At 40.5% G+C, this 18,169-nt stretch overlaps 1 protein-coding gene and 1 pseudogene across 2 annotated transcripts; both read left to right on the top strand.

The window, feature by feature from the left end:
- Window positions 1-2,066: 2,066 nt before the first annotated feature.
- LOC147024052 (Iroquois homeobox protein 5a-like) lies at window positions 2,067-13,349 on the top strand. 2 transcript variants are annotated; one of them, XM_085890228.1, is made up of 4 exons: window positions 2,067-2,408; window positions 3,916-4,327; window positions 9,801-10,625; window positions 11,422-13,349. In XM_085890228.1, exons 1-4 carry the CDS (start codon window positions 2,166-2,168, stop codon window positions 11,451-11,453), a joined length of 1,512 nt encoding a protein of 503 aa, XP_085746354.1. In that variant the 5' UTR covers window positions 2,067-2,165; the 3' UTR covers window positions 11,454-13,349. The 2 variants fall into 2 exon arrangements, with proteins under 2 accessions (XP_085746354.1, XP_085746355.1); XM_085890229.1 differs by lacking the exon at window positions 2,067-2,408 and adding an exon at window positions 2,445-2,714.
- Window positions 5,029-9,519, top strand: LOC147024053 (uncharacterized; annotated as a pseudogene).
- Window positions 13,350-18,169: the final 4,820 nt, after the last annotated feature.

Below are 18,169 nucleotides of genomic sequence, written 5' to 3'. Positions count from 1 at the left end.
TAAAAAGCAATTGAATTGCTAAAACATCGTTAATTGAATTCGTTGTCTTCTTTGTTGAAATAGGGAGTCGAATGTTTTTACGATAAACCCCACGGTGTAACCTCAAGTTTCATGGAGAATAAATGGTGCAGCCATTTCATGAAACTCAGTAGAAAACTCTCAAACGGTGACGTCATAAACGTCGTGTGATTGTGCAATCAGCGGGAATTTCTGTTTTGGAATCTACAAAATGGCTTGCAGCAGGTTCTGTCGTGCAGAAGCAGCTTTGCAAATACTTGAGTCAGTGTTCGATTCCAGACTGAATAGGATCCAACGACACCCTCATCTTGGTGCTTTGCAAATGAACATGGCAGTTGCATCAATAAGTGGGGCAATGTTTGGGATCACTCGATGTGTCATCCCTCGCTTGTGGATGTTAAAGATTCCAGGGTTCCTTTGTAAAATAGTTGGCCATCGTGTGCCGGTACCTCGGCCAAAATGCAAATGATCGCCGCGGGTATACCTGGAGAGGCAACGACGACCACGATCGCTGAAACGTGCCGATGAATAAATGCCAATTGTCGTACTCAATGACCTATGGTGAAGGGACGATCGTAATGAGATGCGTAATGATTTCCGATAGTGTATATAAATAAAATATGTGAATGATATAGCAGCATAAGGAAAAAAGGTCACTGATGGTCGTGTTGTTTATGAAGGCGTAAAATATTCCGGGAGTGCGACGTTGATTGCACGCAAGGCGTCCGAGTGCTGCCCCGTTTAGCCCCCGTATTAATTACGCTCGGGCCGATCGATGACACTCGCATTCGTCCGTTCGGACATGATCTTACCTAATTAGCTGTGGCAGCGCTCGATGCACGGACGCCCGCGCTATACCTCCTGCGTACGGTCTCGAACACTTAATGGCTCGGCGTAAATATTTAATGGATCAATCCGGCGTTCATTTGCATAAATGTAGACAAGTTTGGGCACAGCAAAGGACGGGTGCCAATTACAGCGGTACGTCGGGGTTGGGGGGCTAATGACGTCATAACGTGCGTGCACTTTTAGCGCCGAGAATGCTGAAGGCGCACATATACATAAGTAGCGACAAAACGAGCAAGTTAATGGACGGGGATTACATGGACTCGGTTGAGGACCATTTGTGGTTCGGGACGTTCGCCGAGCGCACACGTTTCCTGCGAGTTTCTCCTCTTGACCCCCTTTCACATCGCCTCCCCCGCACTCCCCCATCCGGGTCTCCTGCTCCTCAAACTCACCCTCCCTGCGGCATGCTACGTTTATAATAATCATGCTAAGAAATTGCGTCTCTCCCTCCACTCGGACGGCTCCGCTGCCACCTAGCGCCTTCGATCGAGTAACGTGTCCGCCCGTTCACTTAGTGCGTAAATTGCTCGAAATCGGAGTGTACGCCTCACACCCCTTCACTGCGACCCCCACCCCCCCCCCAATTCTTTAAAACCCCATTGAGAAGAGATGCGAACCCCGTACGTCGCGTTTTAACGTATTCCACGACCCGTGCCGAAGGATGCAATGATATGGCCCTTTTACGCAAACACACGTGACGACATGCACGACCCGGATCACATGGACGCACGGGACCGGTGAACGCCGAGATCGATGCACCTTTCGAACACTCGCCGGGGAACATTGCGCGCGTTCCCGTTCCATATGAGAACTGGGACACAGAGCGCGTGCAACGAGGCAACACCATTGGATACGCGTTTGGCCCACGGAGGAGCAAAGAAGGGAGTAAGGAAGAAGGAACTGAGATGGCGGGGAGGCGGGAGAAGCAAATTGCAGGAGAGAAGGGGGGGTGGCTGCGATGACTGAGGGTGGGTAGGGATGTTGGAATGAGGGGGTATATGGAAAAGGAGGGGCGGGAAGGAGGTCCGAGCAGGAGGTGGGAGTGAGTTGGAAGAGTCGTTTTTTTGCTTCTCCGTGCTTCGGCGCGGCCGCTCGCTGTCCGAGACTCCGAGTGCGCCCATTTCGCGGGGTCGGGAGAAAAAAACAGAAAGAGGAGAAGCAAGACAGACACTGCGGGGAGGGGGAAGTAGGCGGCGGAGGGGAGGGGAGGGGAAGGAGAGGGGAGACGGGGCGTCGCTCACGGTTCGCCGCGATGGTCGAACACCGCTCGGCGCGGCGGTCGCTTTAGGGCCGCCACCATGAGCCACCCACAGGGATACTTGTACCAGCCCTCGTCCGCCTCGCTCGCCCTCTACTCGTGCCCGGCTTACGGCGGTGCTTCGTTGCTCAGCGGTCCCAGGTCCGAGGAGCTCGGACGCTCGACGGCCGGCTCGGCGTTTAGCCCGTACGCGGGTTCGACCGCATTTAGCGGGGGTTCCACGGCGTCTGCGTACAGCCCCCTGCAGTATGCCACAGACCCCACAACCTTCACAACTTACGTGGTGAGGATCGCTCCGCGATGTGCTCGAGCAAACTTCATGCTTACCCCGCAACATGCATGAAGCTCATGTCCCGTGCTACGGGCTAAAGGCACGACCTCGAAAGTACGCGATACCGAGACTGGTGGGGATAGAGAGGTCCACGCCTTGTGCGGGACGGTGGGACGAGTCAGCAAAGCGATCCCGATGTCGATCTCGAGTTGTTATAGAAGCGCGTTGGTTGAGAATTTCAACGAGAAGGATTCGTACCCTTGTTCGTGCAGAAAAGTCTTTCATATGCTCGGCGCTCTCATCGCACATGTGGGAATGGTGTGTACGGTACATGCGAAAATGGTGTGCACGGCACAAGTTGGAATGGGGTGTATGGTACAAGTGGGAATGGTGTGTACGGTACATGCGAAAATGGTGTGCACGGCACAAGTTGGAATGGGGTGCATGGTACAAGTGGGAATGGTGTGTACGGTACATGTGAAAATGGTGTGTACGGTACAAGTGGGAATGGTGTGCACAGTAAAAGTGGGAATGGTGTGCACGGCACAAGTGGGAATGGTGTGTACGGTACAAGTGGGAATGGTGTGCACGGTACATGTGGGAATGGTGTGCACAGTACATGCGGGAATGGTGTGCACGGTACATGTGAGAATGGAGTGCACGGTACATGTGGGAATGGTGTGCACAGTACATGTGGGAATGGTGTGCACAGTACATGCGAGAATGGAGTGCACGGTACATGTGGGAATGGTGTGCACAATACATGTGAGAATGATGTGCGCGGTACATGCGGGAATGGTGTGCATAGTACATGTGAGAATGATATGGACGGTACTTGCGAGAATGGTGTGCACGGTACAAGCAGGAATGCCGTGCATCGTACATGTGAGAATGGTGTGCACAGTTCATGTGAGAATGGTGTGCACGGTACATACGAGAATTGTGTGCACAGTACAAGAGGGAATGGTGTGCATGATAGAAGCGGGAATGCTGGGCATGGTACAAGCAAAAATGTTCCGCACAGTACATGTGGGGATGGTGTGTATGGTACAAGTGGGATTGATGTGTGTGGTACATGTGGGGATGGTGTGTATGGTACAAGTGGGATTGATGTGCGCGGTACATGTGGGGATGGTGTGCGTGGTATTCGGTAATAGTGTGCACCATGCATGTAGGAATGCTGTGCACGGTACATGTGGGAATGGTGTGCACGGTACACGCAGGAATGGTGTGAACGAGCGTTGCGCGACATTTTCATTATAAACTACGCCGCTGAATAATATATCCATGGCGTTTTCACAATGGTATCCTGTATTTATATAAAATATCGACGCGACTTTTGCCTCAACTTCACAAATGTTGTTCCGTTGTGATGAATGCGTGTGTGTACACTAACGTGGCCTGTGCTGTGCCTACTCTGCCAATAACATTGCCATCCTCTCTAACTGTCTGTCATGATTCTCTTTTTCACCTCCAACCCAACCCTGCCTTGACCCCCTCGACCCTGACCGACCAACAGGGTTCACCGTACGACACGGCAGCAGCGGGCTTGGCGGGGAGCGTTGCATACCACCCGTACGGGACACCTCTCGGCCCGTACCCGTACTCGGACGCGGCCTACAGGAAAAATGCCACAAGAGACGCCACGGCGACCCTGAAAGCGTGGCTCAATGAGCACCGCAAGAACCCGTACCCCACCAAGGGCGAAAAGATCATGCTCGCCATCATCACCAAGATGACGCTCACTCAGGTGTCCACGTGGTTCGCGAACGCGCGACGCCGCCTCAAGAAGGAGAACAAGGTCACCTGGGCACCCAGAGCTAAGAGCGAAGACGAAGAAGAAGAGGAAACTGCAATAGATCTGGAAAAGACCGACGAAGAAGGAGAAGGGACGGATAAAGCGCTCGACGTGACAGGAACAGATTGTGAGGGTAAGCGAACAGTTTACACAAACACCATCACTCTCCATAAACGTACGTGCACGATGTTTTGGTAAAACAGGAATGGATATGGGACTAGGACTGACACTCTGTACTGCGTTATGCACCTCAAGCTCAAAGGTATTAAAATTTTAAAACAACAAAAATTAAATAAAATGAATAACAACACGACGTGACATACGAAGCGCTCTCTACGAGGTGCAAATAAATCCGTTCGAACCCTTTGAGAAGCGACGATGTCGCGCCAAATAAATAACTCGCACAACAACTTCAGCTTGGACTCAAAACATTTACACCACTGTATCCCGAACCACACGACATCAACTGTTTGTTTTAAGGACCATCGTGACATTCCTCGCCGTCGACATTTACGAATCATACGCATCAGGGCAACGAAAGTTTCAGAGTGAGAAGCAAATCGCAGGAACATCACATCGCTCAGTGGGGACGACGTGTATGCTGAGATGCATTTAATCAAGGCAACAAGGACACGTGACGGCTATACCTTCCGGTTTATACACACATCAGGTTTATCCACGTTTAACATTCATACACGTTTATGGATTATACACATACCAGGTTGATATACGCATCGGGTTTATCCACACACATGGTTTATCCACACACATGGTTTATGCACACACCCTGTTTATCCACATACATGGTTTATCCACACACATGGTTTATCCACACATCCTGTTTATCCACATACATGGTTTATCCACACACAGGGTTTATCCACATATCAGCTTTATCCACACACCGGGTTTATATAAACACAGGGTTTATATACACACCGGGTTTATATACACACTGGGTTTATATACACACCAGGTTTATCCACACACACGGTTTTTCCATACATCGGGCTTATCCACACACAGGGTTTATCCACACATCGGGTTTATCCACACACAGGGTTTATCCACACACAGGGTTTATATACACACCGGGTTTATCCACACACAGGGTTTATCCAAACAGGGTTTATATATATATACCGGGTTTATGCACACACAGGGTTTATCCACACACAGGGTTTATATACACACCAGGTTTGTCTACACACACGGTTTTTCCATACATTGGGCTTATCCACACATCAGGTTTATCCACACACAGGGTTTATCCACACACAGGGTTTATATACAAACCAGGTTTATCCACACACCGGGTTTATCCACACACAGGGTTTATATACATACCGGGTTTATGCACACACAGGGTTTATCCACACACATGGTTTATCCACACATCCTGTTTATTCACACACAGGGTTTATCCACACACATGGTTTATCCACACACAGGGTTTATCCACACACATGGTTTATCCACACACATGGTTTATCCACACACAGGGTTCATCCACACACAGGGTTTATCCACACACATGGTTTATCCACACACATGGTTTATCCACACATCCTGTTTGTCCACAGACATGCTTTATCCACACACATGGTTTATCCACATTCATGGTTTATCCACACACATGGTTTATCCACACACCGGGTTTATCCACACACTGGGTTTATCCACACACAGGGATTATCCACACACAGGGTTTATGCACACACCGGGTTTATCCACATACAGGGTTTATCCACACACAGGGTTTATATGCGTTTAAGATTTCCACACGTTTATGGTTTACACACACATCGGGTTTAAACACGTTTGATTTATACACATTTATGGTTTATACATGTATGGGATTTGTACACACATTGGGTTTATAGGCATTTAATATTTATACACATTTATGGTTTATGTATGTACTGGGTTTGTACATGTTTGTTTTTCTACACAATGCCAGATAATAGATGTTGATGATATATCATGGTTTATGTTTTATACAAAGTTTATACACAATACTAGAAAATATATGTTTATGGTTTATACACAATACTGTAGTTAATAGATGTTTATGGTGTATATATCTTTTTGCTGAATAAATAATGACATAATAGATGCTTACTGTTAAAAACATTTTATGGTTTATATACAATACCAGATAATATACGTATATGGTTTATATACAATACCACTTAATACACGTATATGGTTTATATACAATACCAGTTAATACACGTATATGGTTTATATACAATACCAGATAATAGATGTTTATGGTTCCACATGTTTATGGTATATAGAAGGTTATGGTTTATATACAATACCGGACAATACACGTTTATGGCCTCTACACAATACCATAAATATTAGACGTTTATGGCTTGCACATGTGTGTGGTGTACATACCTTTATGCTTTGTACTTAATGACAGATAATATACGTTGACTGTACCAGACATTTATGATTTATAAACGCTTATGGTTTATAAATGTTTTTGGTTTATCCATATTTATGGTTTATACACCTTTATGGTTTATACTCGTACCAGGTATATGCATACATGATAATGTAAGTTTATGTTTACACACGTTTATGGTTTATACAAATAATCAATTTATACACGTACTCATTCAAGCACATAACAGTTCGTACACGTTTATGGTTTATACACATCATTGGATAATACACATACCCGTTCAAGCATGTACCGATTCATACATGTTTACGGTTTATACATGTTTATTGGTTGTACAAGTTTGTGCTGTATATACGTTAATGCTTTCTACAAGTTATATACTAGAATCTAGATAATACACTGTCATGGTTTATACTCATATGAGGTAACACATTCTGGTTTATACACAATGACAGATAGTAGACATTTACAGTTACAATCATTTTTGGTTTAAACTCGTACCAGTTATGCACATACATGATAATACAACTTTATGGTTGATACACATAATCGGTTTATTCACGTACTCGTTCAAATATGTACTGATTGATACATGTTTGTGGTTTATAATGTAAAGGTTTATATATGTTTAATGATTTATGCACATTATAGTTTAAACATGATTACAGTTTATATGCACCTACCAGTTTATACACTTTTATGGTGTACATACATACGTTTATGGGTTGTAAACATACCAGTCAATACAATACATGTTTATGGTTTGTATACAAATCAGGTTTATACGTGTCCTAGTGGGGTATGCTTACACATTGTAAGCAATAACAAACTATGCTTCATATGAAGGTACATAATAAATAGATGCTTTATCATGATAGGAAAGAATCACAGACCTCCTGCTAGATATCAATTGAGATTTGTATTTCACAGTTTACAGTGATAGAAATTATAATGCAATTTACACTTATAGAAATTACAGTAAAGTTTGCAGTTATAGATATTACAATACAGTTTACAGTTATTAAAATTACAATCCAGTTTACAGTTATAGACATTACAATACAGTTTACAGTTATGGAAATAACAATGTAGTTTACAGTTATAGATATTAAAATACAGTTTACAGATATTGAAATTACAATGCAGTTTACCGTTATATAAATTACAATACAGTTTACAATTATATAAATTACAATACAGTTTACAATTATAGAAATTACAACACAGTTTACAGTAATAGACATTACAATACAGTTCACAGTTATAGACATTACAATATAGTTTTGAGTAATAGACATTGCAATACAGTTTACAGTTATTGACATTGCAATACAGTTTACAGTTATATTGAAATGACAATAGTTTACAGTAATAGACATTACAATAAAGTTTAAAGTTATAGGAATTACAATACAGTTACAGGCATTACAATACAGTTTACAGTAATGGAAATTACAATACAGTTTACAGTTATAAAAATTACAGTACAGTTTACAGTGAAGGAAATTACAATACAGTTTACAGTTATAGAAATTACAATTTTCAAATGCTAGATATCAATTAAGGTTTGTATTTCACAGTTTACCATTAAAGAAATGTACAAACTAAAATTTTTATTAAAGTATATACATTGTAACACTTACCACTGTACTGTACACATTGTCTCGGGTTGCTCACCTGCAGCGAGCACAAGGCTACACAAATTTTCGGATATTTTAATTGACAGACACTTTCCGAGGGTTCTGTGATTTTCCTGGTGTATCGGCTTCGATGTCCGTCGGTATGCGAAATTTCAGCTTTCTACGTCACCCTGAGGGTACTGAACATTAATATCAGTCAGTGAATCAGTGAGTGGTTAGAATGAGGTGTATATATATATATATATATATATATATATATATATATATATATATATATATATATATATATATATATATATATATATATATATATATATATATATATATATATATATATATATATATATATATATATATATATATATATATTAGAAGACTAGTTCAAACACACACTGGTTCATAAACGTTTAAGGTTTATTCCAAATTTAATGGTTTATACACATACGTCATACAGGTTTATATGTGCACTCGGTAATACCTGAACCAGTTTTTACACGTTTATGGTCAATGGATGTTTATGACATTTATAGGTTTCTGTTTTCTACATGTACGGGTTCACACACATTTATGGTTATTAACATATACTCGTTTTTACAAATTTGTTCATAAACACCATTTATAAACGCATATGATTTATACACCTTCCATTTTATATACGTTTGTGTTTAGTCACGTTTATTCTTTATACAACTACCCGTTTGTACACTTTTACGGTTAATTTCATGTTCATACACAATATCAGATAATACTCGTTTATAGTTTATACACAATACAGTACCAGATATTGCACGTTTATAGAATATACAGAATGCAGTACCAGATATTAGACGTTTATATTTTATACACAATACAGTATCAGATATGAGACGTTTATGGTTTATACACAATATCAGATAATACTCGTTTATAGTTTATACACTTTGAGAGTTTATACACAATACAGTACCAGATATTAGACGTTTATAGAATATACACAATACAGTACCAGATATGAGACGTTTATAGTTTATACACAATATCAGATAATACTCGTTTATAGTTTATACACTTTGAGAGTTTATACACAATACAGTACCAGATATTAGTATATACACACACCAGTTTTTACATGTACCAGGTTATACACGCACTGGCACAGAGACGTACTAGTTTATACCCGTTATTTGTTTATCCACATACCAGTTTGTACACATACCGGTTCACACGAATACCAGGTTGCACACGTTTATTTATACATGTTATATGATTACACAGATAAACCAGATGTAACGATTATCTAAGCCAAATGACAACAAAGCCTCTGCACGTTTATAAAAATATAATATCATGGTGGTTGTTTTAATTAGCTTCTGATTGTCCATCAAAAGGATATGACAAATAGATAGACACAGTAAAACAATTCTCCGTATTAAGTACCACGCCTGGGGTTATGGATTGTACGATGTACTAGCAAATTGTTTTGAGTGCGTGCATGCCTGTGATTAATGTATGGATATTAAAGAACAATACAAATTAGTGCACAAACCCTCTCCCCTATCCCCTTTATGCAGGGAATTTACTTCAGGGTGGACGAATTGATGGTGAGGTATCCACTGTACCCGAATTACGGAGTGACCATCATCGGGACTGCGGGGAGGAGGCGGGACATTCCTGTGAGGAGCCTCAGGCACATGACCAACCAAGAGGACACATCTCTCCGCAGCCCACGGACGAGCTGTCCCCGGTTGGGCAATGTAAGGCCCTGGCCGAGCGGGCAGAGTGTCCATCGCCCAGTGAATCCATGCTGGGTGAGCGGGGGAGCGGTGTCGCAGCTCCTCCCGGTGGTTCTGTGGCCCCAAAACCTAAACTCTGGTCTCTGGCCGAAATGGCGTGCGCCTCAGACGGAAAGGCCTCACAGGTCACATTGGCGACCGTGGGTAACGCCGTGAATTCCAGTCACGTGGGCCAAATGTACCCCTCTTCAACTGCCTTCAGTCGGCCAGTCTACTACAGTGGTCCCTTTTATTCAGCTTACACGGGCTACGCGTCTTTTGGACCCACAGCAATTAATGGACTCGGTCCGGCTGCTGCTGCTGCTCTGAGCTCCGGCCTTCGATGTCAAGCTGAGAGCGGACTCAGCCACCCCAGGCTCGCTACCTTTCCGGATGCTGGCCTTCGAGTCCCACTTATTCCTGAACCCGCAGTACTCCCGCAAGCAAATGTACCACGTTCTGCGCTTCCTGATGTACTCCGTGACGGAGTGTCCTGCAGAGTTCCCCCCACATTCAGCGACCGCTTACCCGCGCCCTCATCTTCCCCACCACTGCTAGAGGTCAAGCAGAGACGCCTTGCATTTGTGGAAACTCAACGGGAAACACCGTGCGACTTGCGCAAAGGTATCAAGAGTAAGGGGGAGCAAGTGTGGGGTGGTGGTGAAACGAAGTGGAGGGGGAAGGATGGAGGGGTGAATATAGGAAAACCCAGGAGAGCCGAATCGTGGTTGATGATGGGAGGCAGTTGGGATCAACAATGCACGTAGAGCCGAGCAGAGAAGGGTGGGTAAGAGGGGAGAGACCCAGCCCAAAAGTGTCTAATAAATACAGTCTAATCTCCTTGAATGAGAGGGTGGGGATGTTGGAGGTGAATGAGACTGGGTGTAGACATTGGTTCAACTTCATTCATGTTGAGGGTTGTGGGGATTCCATCAGTTTAAAACGAACCACAAAGATTCGGTTTTGAAGTAAAAAGGATGGAAATGTATTGGGGGCCAAACCAGTGATCGAAGAGGGGTATGGAATTCCTGCTTTGTGGACACATGTTCAGTGTTTAACACACTGTGGCTGTTATTATTTTAAATGTTACAATAATGACAACAGTGTAACTTGAATTATTATTATTATTACTATTATTATTATTATTATTATTATTATTATTATTATTATTATTATGAGCAACAGCTCAAAGTTCTATCATATACCTTGATTGTTTTGAACTTCAGTTATTCTTTGAGTTCATTCACCAATGCACTATTACCAAAAATAATTCCTCCACAAGCACACCTTAAGTATTTTCTCATTACCTGGATTGCAAAGCTGTTTTATACCTCCCATTCCTGTACATCGCATTTATACATGAATCTGGCACTGCCCTGTCAGAGTCCCTGTTGTGCTTTGTCTCTGACATGTTTTGCAGACGTGAGCGACGCACGGCATTGCCTTGTATGAGAAAGTTTGTCCGAAGCTCCCGTACGTGTGGTAAGATGGAAACTTGCCGGGTACTCAACCAAGATCCACCCATGCACGGGTCCACACACGGGTTCACGCACGGGTCCATGCATGGACGCCGTGTAGGACAGAAATGTATTTATGTTTTCTTTCGCACGTGAACCATTTGCTTAAAAAATAAAAAGAGGAAAGAAGTACGAGGTGCCTTGGGTACATACAAGGGGTCTTGAGTATGTACAAGGCACCTTGGACACGTACAAGGCACCTTGGTTATTATGTGGTGCCTTGCTTACATATGACCCTTGAGTATGTATAAAGGGACTTGGGTATGTACAACGCACGTTAGGTACATACCTGGCACCTTATATATGTATAAGGTGCCTTCAGTACATACGAGGCATGTTGTATAACGTTCAAGGTGCCTTGGATACATGCAAGATGCCTTGCATGCATACGAGGAACCTTGGGTACATATGAGGTACCTCAGGTACATATGAGGTGCCTTGATTCCGTTGATGCACCTTGGGTACGTATGAGGGAACTTCACTATGTATGAGGCACCTTAGGCATGTACAAGGCACCATGGTTATTACGAGGTGCCTTGGGTACGTAAGAGGCAACTTGGGTACCTATGAGGGGCCCTGGGGTATGTACGAGGGACGTTGGATACATACGAGACATCTTATGCATATACGAGGTGCCTTAGGTACGTACATACGAGGCACATTGTGTACGTATGAGGTGCCTTGGATACAGATGAGGCACCTTGGTTATGTGTGAGAAATCTTTGGTATGTACAAGGAGCCTTGGGTACATACGAGGCACCTTGGGTATGTACAAGGCAGATGAGCGCCCATCAGAGGGTTTATATAATATATAATATGAAAGAAATACTGGACAAAATGGAACAAAATGCGCTATACTTCGTGGGGAAGTCTCACGAAAAGTCCAAGGTTTATGGGATCTCAGCGACCTCTTGTGCATACAGGTGGGGAGAGGATAGATGAGTGCTCGGGGAGGAGAGTGGCACCGAGGGAGGAGCAAAAGGGGTGCAGAGCACTGGGAGTTAATTTGAAAACTGTTGCTGTGCTCCCTGCGTTAGGAGTACCCCTTGTGACAGGCAGAGGTCGCTCTTAGCTCTCACTCTCTGTCCCTCACATGTCATTCAACCCCTTCACAACTTCTGCACCCCCACCCCCCACCATAAGCATCCTGCATTTTTCCTCCTTTCATCATGGCATTCCCCTCATCCCACACCCGATCCCCCTCTTTCAATGGCACCTTTCCTCGCATCTCGTTGGTTGTCACTCCCGTTGGTTTCCTAGAATAGAGCGAACTGGGAGTTTTGTACATTGCTGGATGGGCTTTCTGTATATCTAGGTGGAAGTCTCTTGTTTCTCAGGATTTTTTGCTTTTGTCATTAATTTATAGAACAATGAAGAAAAAGATCGTTTTGGTGTGTTGCCATGCGAGTGAACCCCACTACATATAAATATAAATATATAAATATAAATATATATATATATATATATATATAATTATCAGCGATTTGTAAAGATAATCTTTAGGGACGTTGTCACACGTTAAGTGAAGTAACGTTGAGGTAGACTATATTATTGATATTTATTTTTGTAATAACTCCGTATCTCTTTTACTAATTTATGCAACGTTTATGAGACGGAGTATTTTGTAAATATAACACAGACTCCTCGAGTTATGTATGTTATTGTGCATAAAATCCGCCTCTTATAATAAACGTCGCAATTTGTGAAACTGAAAAAGGTTACTTTCCATGGTTTTGTATCGGAATTTGCACGAGTAAAGGAGTTTCTTATGAAGCCAGTGTGTGCGTCGTCTGATTGTGATGATATCCGGTGAATGTTTTGTTTTTCAATGAAAACACATATATATATATATATATATATATATATATATATATATATATATATATATATATATATATATATATATATATATATATATATATATATATATATATATATATATATATATGTGCACTGTCTGTCTTGTCCTGCCTGTATTGTCACTGAAATACTCCCTCAAAGTTTTTGTGAAATTGTACGAAACTTCGAGGCTGCACTTACCTCTCCCATGTGTATGTCTGAAGGGTATTTTTTAGAATTTTTTTTGTTTTTTATTTTTAACTTGAATCTTCAACTCCGATTGCTGATAAAATGTAACATCGTGAATATACAAGTTAATTTGCAAAATAAATGTTTGAATTCTGATTTGTGTAAATCATGACAACACGACAACTCACGTACTTATCCTCACTTAAAACAAGCCCATCTCTATAGCGACGCGTGGTGAGGTGTTTTGAAGTATGTGGAGGTTATGTAGCAGTGACGTGTTTTTAATAATGTGGGGTGAGGTGTTTTTAATGATGTGGTGAGGTGTTTTGAATTACGTGCTATGAGGTGTTTTTAATACCATGGCGGTGAGGTGTTTTTCACAATGAGGCGGTTAGGTATTTTTACTAACGTGGTGGTGTTTGTCCCACTGTTGCGACGTGTGGTGAGGTGAGCAAAGCGAGCCGATCCACACAAGTATAAGATATATATATATATATATATATATATATATATATATATATATATATATATATATATATATATATATATATATATATATATATATGTCATGAATGTCAGCCGTAGTCGGCCTCAATTGTCATCATGAATGTCACTGATTATTATGTCACCAGAAGTCAGCCATAACTTCATGGAACTAGCCAACCAGATATGTTTGTTATGTGTACAAACATTTAATTTATTGTGAGCAGACACATATGAAGGAAGACATACATTGAACCAAGTTTACCTTGAGTGATGATGTGGATTTGATTTGATAGAAAAGTTTTGCGGCAGTTCTGTTTACCAATCTAATTACCCTCCAATACACACTCGAGTACTTGTGGATTATCAGCCTAATTGGGGTCAGAGTCATGCCGCACCTCGTGACTTGTCACAGCTTTACTTGCTTCTCCTCCACCACTCTCACAGCAATAGAGTGAAAAGGAGGTAAATACCGTTAACTTTACCTGCTGATACTGTTCACATGCACACATCATTTAAATATGTGTTCACGTTATTGCGTGCATCCAGAATCCTGGAGATTCGGAACGGCCTGGGAAGCAGGCTGTCTGTAAGCACCTGCACATTCACACTCTTCACTCGTACGAACCTGAACATTCACACAAACCTGCACATTCACACTCTTCACTCACAGGAACCTGCGCGTGCCCACTCCTCATTCACATGAAACTGAACATTCCCACTCCAGACTCAGGGGAATCTGCATGTTCACACTTCCTGCACATGTAAACCTGCACATTCACACTCCTTGCACACAAGTGACACCCAACAATTGCTCATCACGTCTACACTTTACGGTCACCCCGCCGAGCCCTTACTCTATAAACCCCTTGATCGCACCCGTGGGCTTACGCAAAGCTCACGCGTATCGGGAACGTGACTCCATTGTGTGTGTCTCATTCTACATACAGTGAACGTGGAATGTACTTGGTATGCGTGTACATACGGGGCAAATAAACGTCCTCTTCAAATTCGCTTTCATGAATGGGGATGGGTTTTTTTTTATTTGACATATAATTTTGCCTTCATTGTGTTAAGTGCTCCTTTGCTGAAGTATTTACAACCACAGTAACAGTGTTGGTAAAATATTTTTATCGTGATTTATATCGATACTTTTATCAAGACTAAATTGTGGTATGTATTGATGATTTTATATGGACTAAAGGATATGTATCGGTTGTTTTATTTGGACGAAAGCATGATATGTATCGGGGCTGACAGGATGACCTCGAGATATGCACACTTGCCTCTAAGCTGTCTAGCCTGGGTTTGAATCCCAACCCAGCCATACATCCCAGTGTTTCACAGGCAGGGCGATTAATCAATGTATGTGCCATCCCTCGGATGGATGTTAAACTGGGTGTCCTCCCTGCCAGTATTAATTTGTGGATGTTCAAGATCCCACAGTGTCCTTCGTGAAGAGGAGGTGATTTATTGCCGACAGAATGAACAAGTTACAAATTCTTACCCTGACTATATAGCCGAGCATCAGGCCTGACCAGCTGGTTTGTGAAAGATTTGGGCGAAAAACGTTCATCAGCCAACCCGACAAGAACATGGGAATAATTGGGGCTTTCAAATACGAAGAAGAAAGCATGATATGTGTGTATTTATATACACACACATATGTTTATATATATATATATATATATATATATATATATATATATTTTTTTTTTTAAATTAGTTTTTTTGTATATATATATATATATATATATATATATATATATATATATATATATATATATATATATATATATATACATATATATTGTTATTTCTATTTATGCATATATATAAATATATATATATATATATATATATATATATATATATATATATATATATATATATATATATATATATATATATTTCAGCATGCCCCTTTCTTTGTTCCACCATCAGATTTTTGGTACTGCATGAAATGAAACAAGCTTTGACATATATAGTAATGATATTATTGTCTTCCTTAAGAAGCCCCTCAAAATTCGTTTTGATGATTATGGTAGTTAAACAGTTCATGTTCTCCATTTGCAAAATGGGAGGAATTATTGCACAAAAAAGAAATAAAAATGTTTCCCATTTTTTAGAGGACCACTAAGATGAGTTCAGCTCATAGAATCACGCTCCATTTGGGGAGAAAACAGTTGAGTTCATACCTGACTAATTTGCACTTTCCATGTGCCGTAGGTTCTTCACAAAACCATGACTTTCTGACCAGCTAAAATCTACAGGATATGAATATGTAGATGAAACTGATCCAGCCTTTTAGATCACTTTAAAGTAGGGTGCCCTGTAATTTTAGTGTGCTCTATGGATCCTCCGGAACTCACAAATGGTACACGTTGTGTAGTCACTAAACTACGTGGTAATGTCATCGAAGTGGAAAACTTGAATGATAATCGATGTATAAAAATGATATAATATATTGTTTAAAATACATTCATGCTATCTGTCTTTTACCATATGTTGCCAGTGATGCCCGTCGAAGACAGGCACCTTTACTAATATATATTTATATTTATGTCTATATATATATATATATATATATATATATATATATATATATATATATATATATATATATATATATATATATACATACATACATACATACATACATACATACACACGGATTATTTTATCAGGCCTGAAGCAGGATGAGTATCATTGATATTTAATGATTTAATATGCACTAAAGAGTAAAACTTATAGATGATACAATCAAGACCAAAGCATGATATATACCATCAATTTTATCAGTATGAAAGGATATGTATTGATGATTTAATTGGGACCAAAGTGTGATATGCAGAGATGATTTTGTGAGTACTAAAGTGTGACCTGCACTGATGATTCTCTCAGGACTAAAGTGTGATTTTATCGAGACCATAGTGTTATCTGTATCAATGATTCCATCAAGACTGAAGCGTGGTTTGTATATATTATTTTACCAAACCCACATGGTATGTATAGATGATTCTATCAGTCCTAAAGTGTGGTATGTATAGATTATTTAATTGACTGAAGCGAGGTATGTACAAATTATTTAATTGAGAGTAAAGCATGGTCTGTATTGATTATTTAATTGAATAAAGCGAGGTGTGTACAAATTATTTAATTGAAACTAAAGCATGGTATGTATAGATTATTTAATTGACACTAAAGTATGGTATGTGTCGATGATTTAACTGAGACTAAAGCACGGTATGTATCGATTATTTAATTGAAACTAAAGCATGGTATGTATTGATTATTTAATTGACACTAAAGTGAGGTATGTATAGATTATTGAATTGACTATATTGGGGTATGTATATGTTATTTAATTGATACTAAAGCAAGGTATGTATAGGTTATTCAACTGACAAAACATGGTGTGTGTGGATTATTTAATTGAGACTAAAGCATGATATGTCTAGATTATTCAAATCGAGACAAAAATGTGGTATGTATAGGTTATTTCATGTAGAGTAAAATGTGGTATGTATCGATTATTTAATTTATACTAAAGCGTGGTTATCTATAGATTGATTAATCGATACTAAAGCATAGTTATGTATAGATTATTTAATTGAGACTAAAGCATGGTGTGTGTAGTTTTGTTTAACTAACTAGAGTGGGGTATGTATGGATTATTTAATTGAATAAAGCATGATATGTATAGATTATTTAATTGAGACTAAAATGTGGTATGTATATATTATTTAATTGAGACTAAGGCATGGTATCTATCGATCATTTTATCGGTAACTTAAGAGTGAGATGTTGTCATGATTTTATCGCGACTCAAGCATTAAATGTATCGATTATTTTGGAGGGACCAAAGCGTAATATGTACTGCTGATACGAAGCGATTCAATATTAATGTAATAACAACTGACTGCACAAATATGTTTCATTAGCAAATCTGGTGTTGATAAACTGCTGGTTCAATATTCACGATTTCACCATTTAGTACTTTATAAAATATTTAGTTATGTCATTGTGATGGATAATATACGTTGATAAAGTATATTATGCACACATTACGTTTCGAAATATAAAAACGTGAAACCACATGCTCTGTGTCAATATCCCGTTTCATTCTCGTTGTCCGGA

The sequence above is a fragment of the Eptatretus burgeri genome, chromosome 7 (genome assembly GCF_056783735.1).
Source record: "Eptatretus burgeri isolate ZD-2024b chromosome 7, Ebu_testis_v1, whole genome shotgun sequence".
NCBI classification, from domain to species: Eukaryota; Metazoa; Chordata; class Myxini; order Myxiniformes; family Myxinidae; genus Eptatretus; species Eptatretus burgeri.
This window is presented reverse-complemented; position numbering and strand designations above follow the sequence as displayed.

What these genes read in the sequence shown, in the direction of transcription:
- LOC147024052 (XM_085890228.1), top strand. Translation starts at nt 2,166, where the DNA reads ATGAGCCACCCACAGGGATACTTGTACCAGCCCTCGTCCGCCTCGCTC. An exon ending in CAACCTTCACAACTTACGTG is followed by an intron (nt 2,409 to 3,915) that starts GTGAGGATCGCT and finishes ACCGACCAACAG; the next exon opens with GGTTCACCGTACGACACGGC. An exon ending in GACAGGAACAGATTGTGAGG is followed by an intron (nt 4,328 to 9,800) that starts GTAAGCGAACAG and finishes CCCTTTATGCAG; the next exon opens with GGAATTTACTTCAGGGTGGA.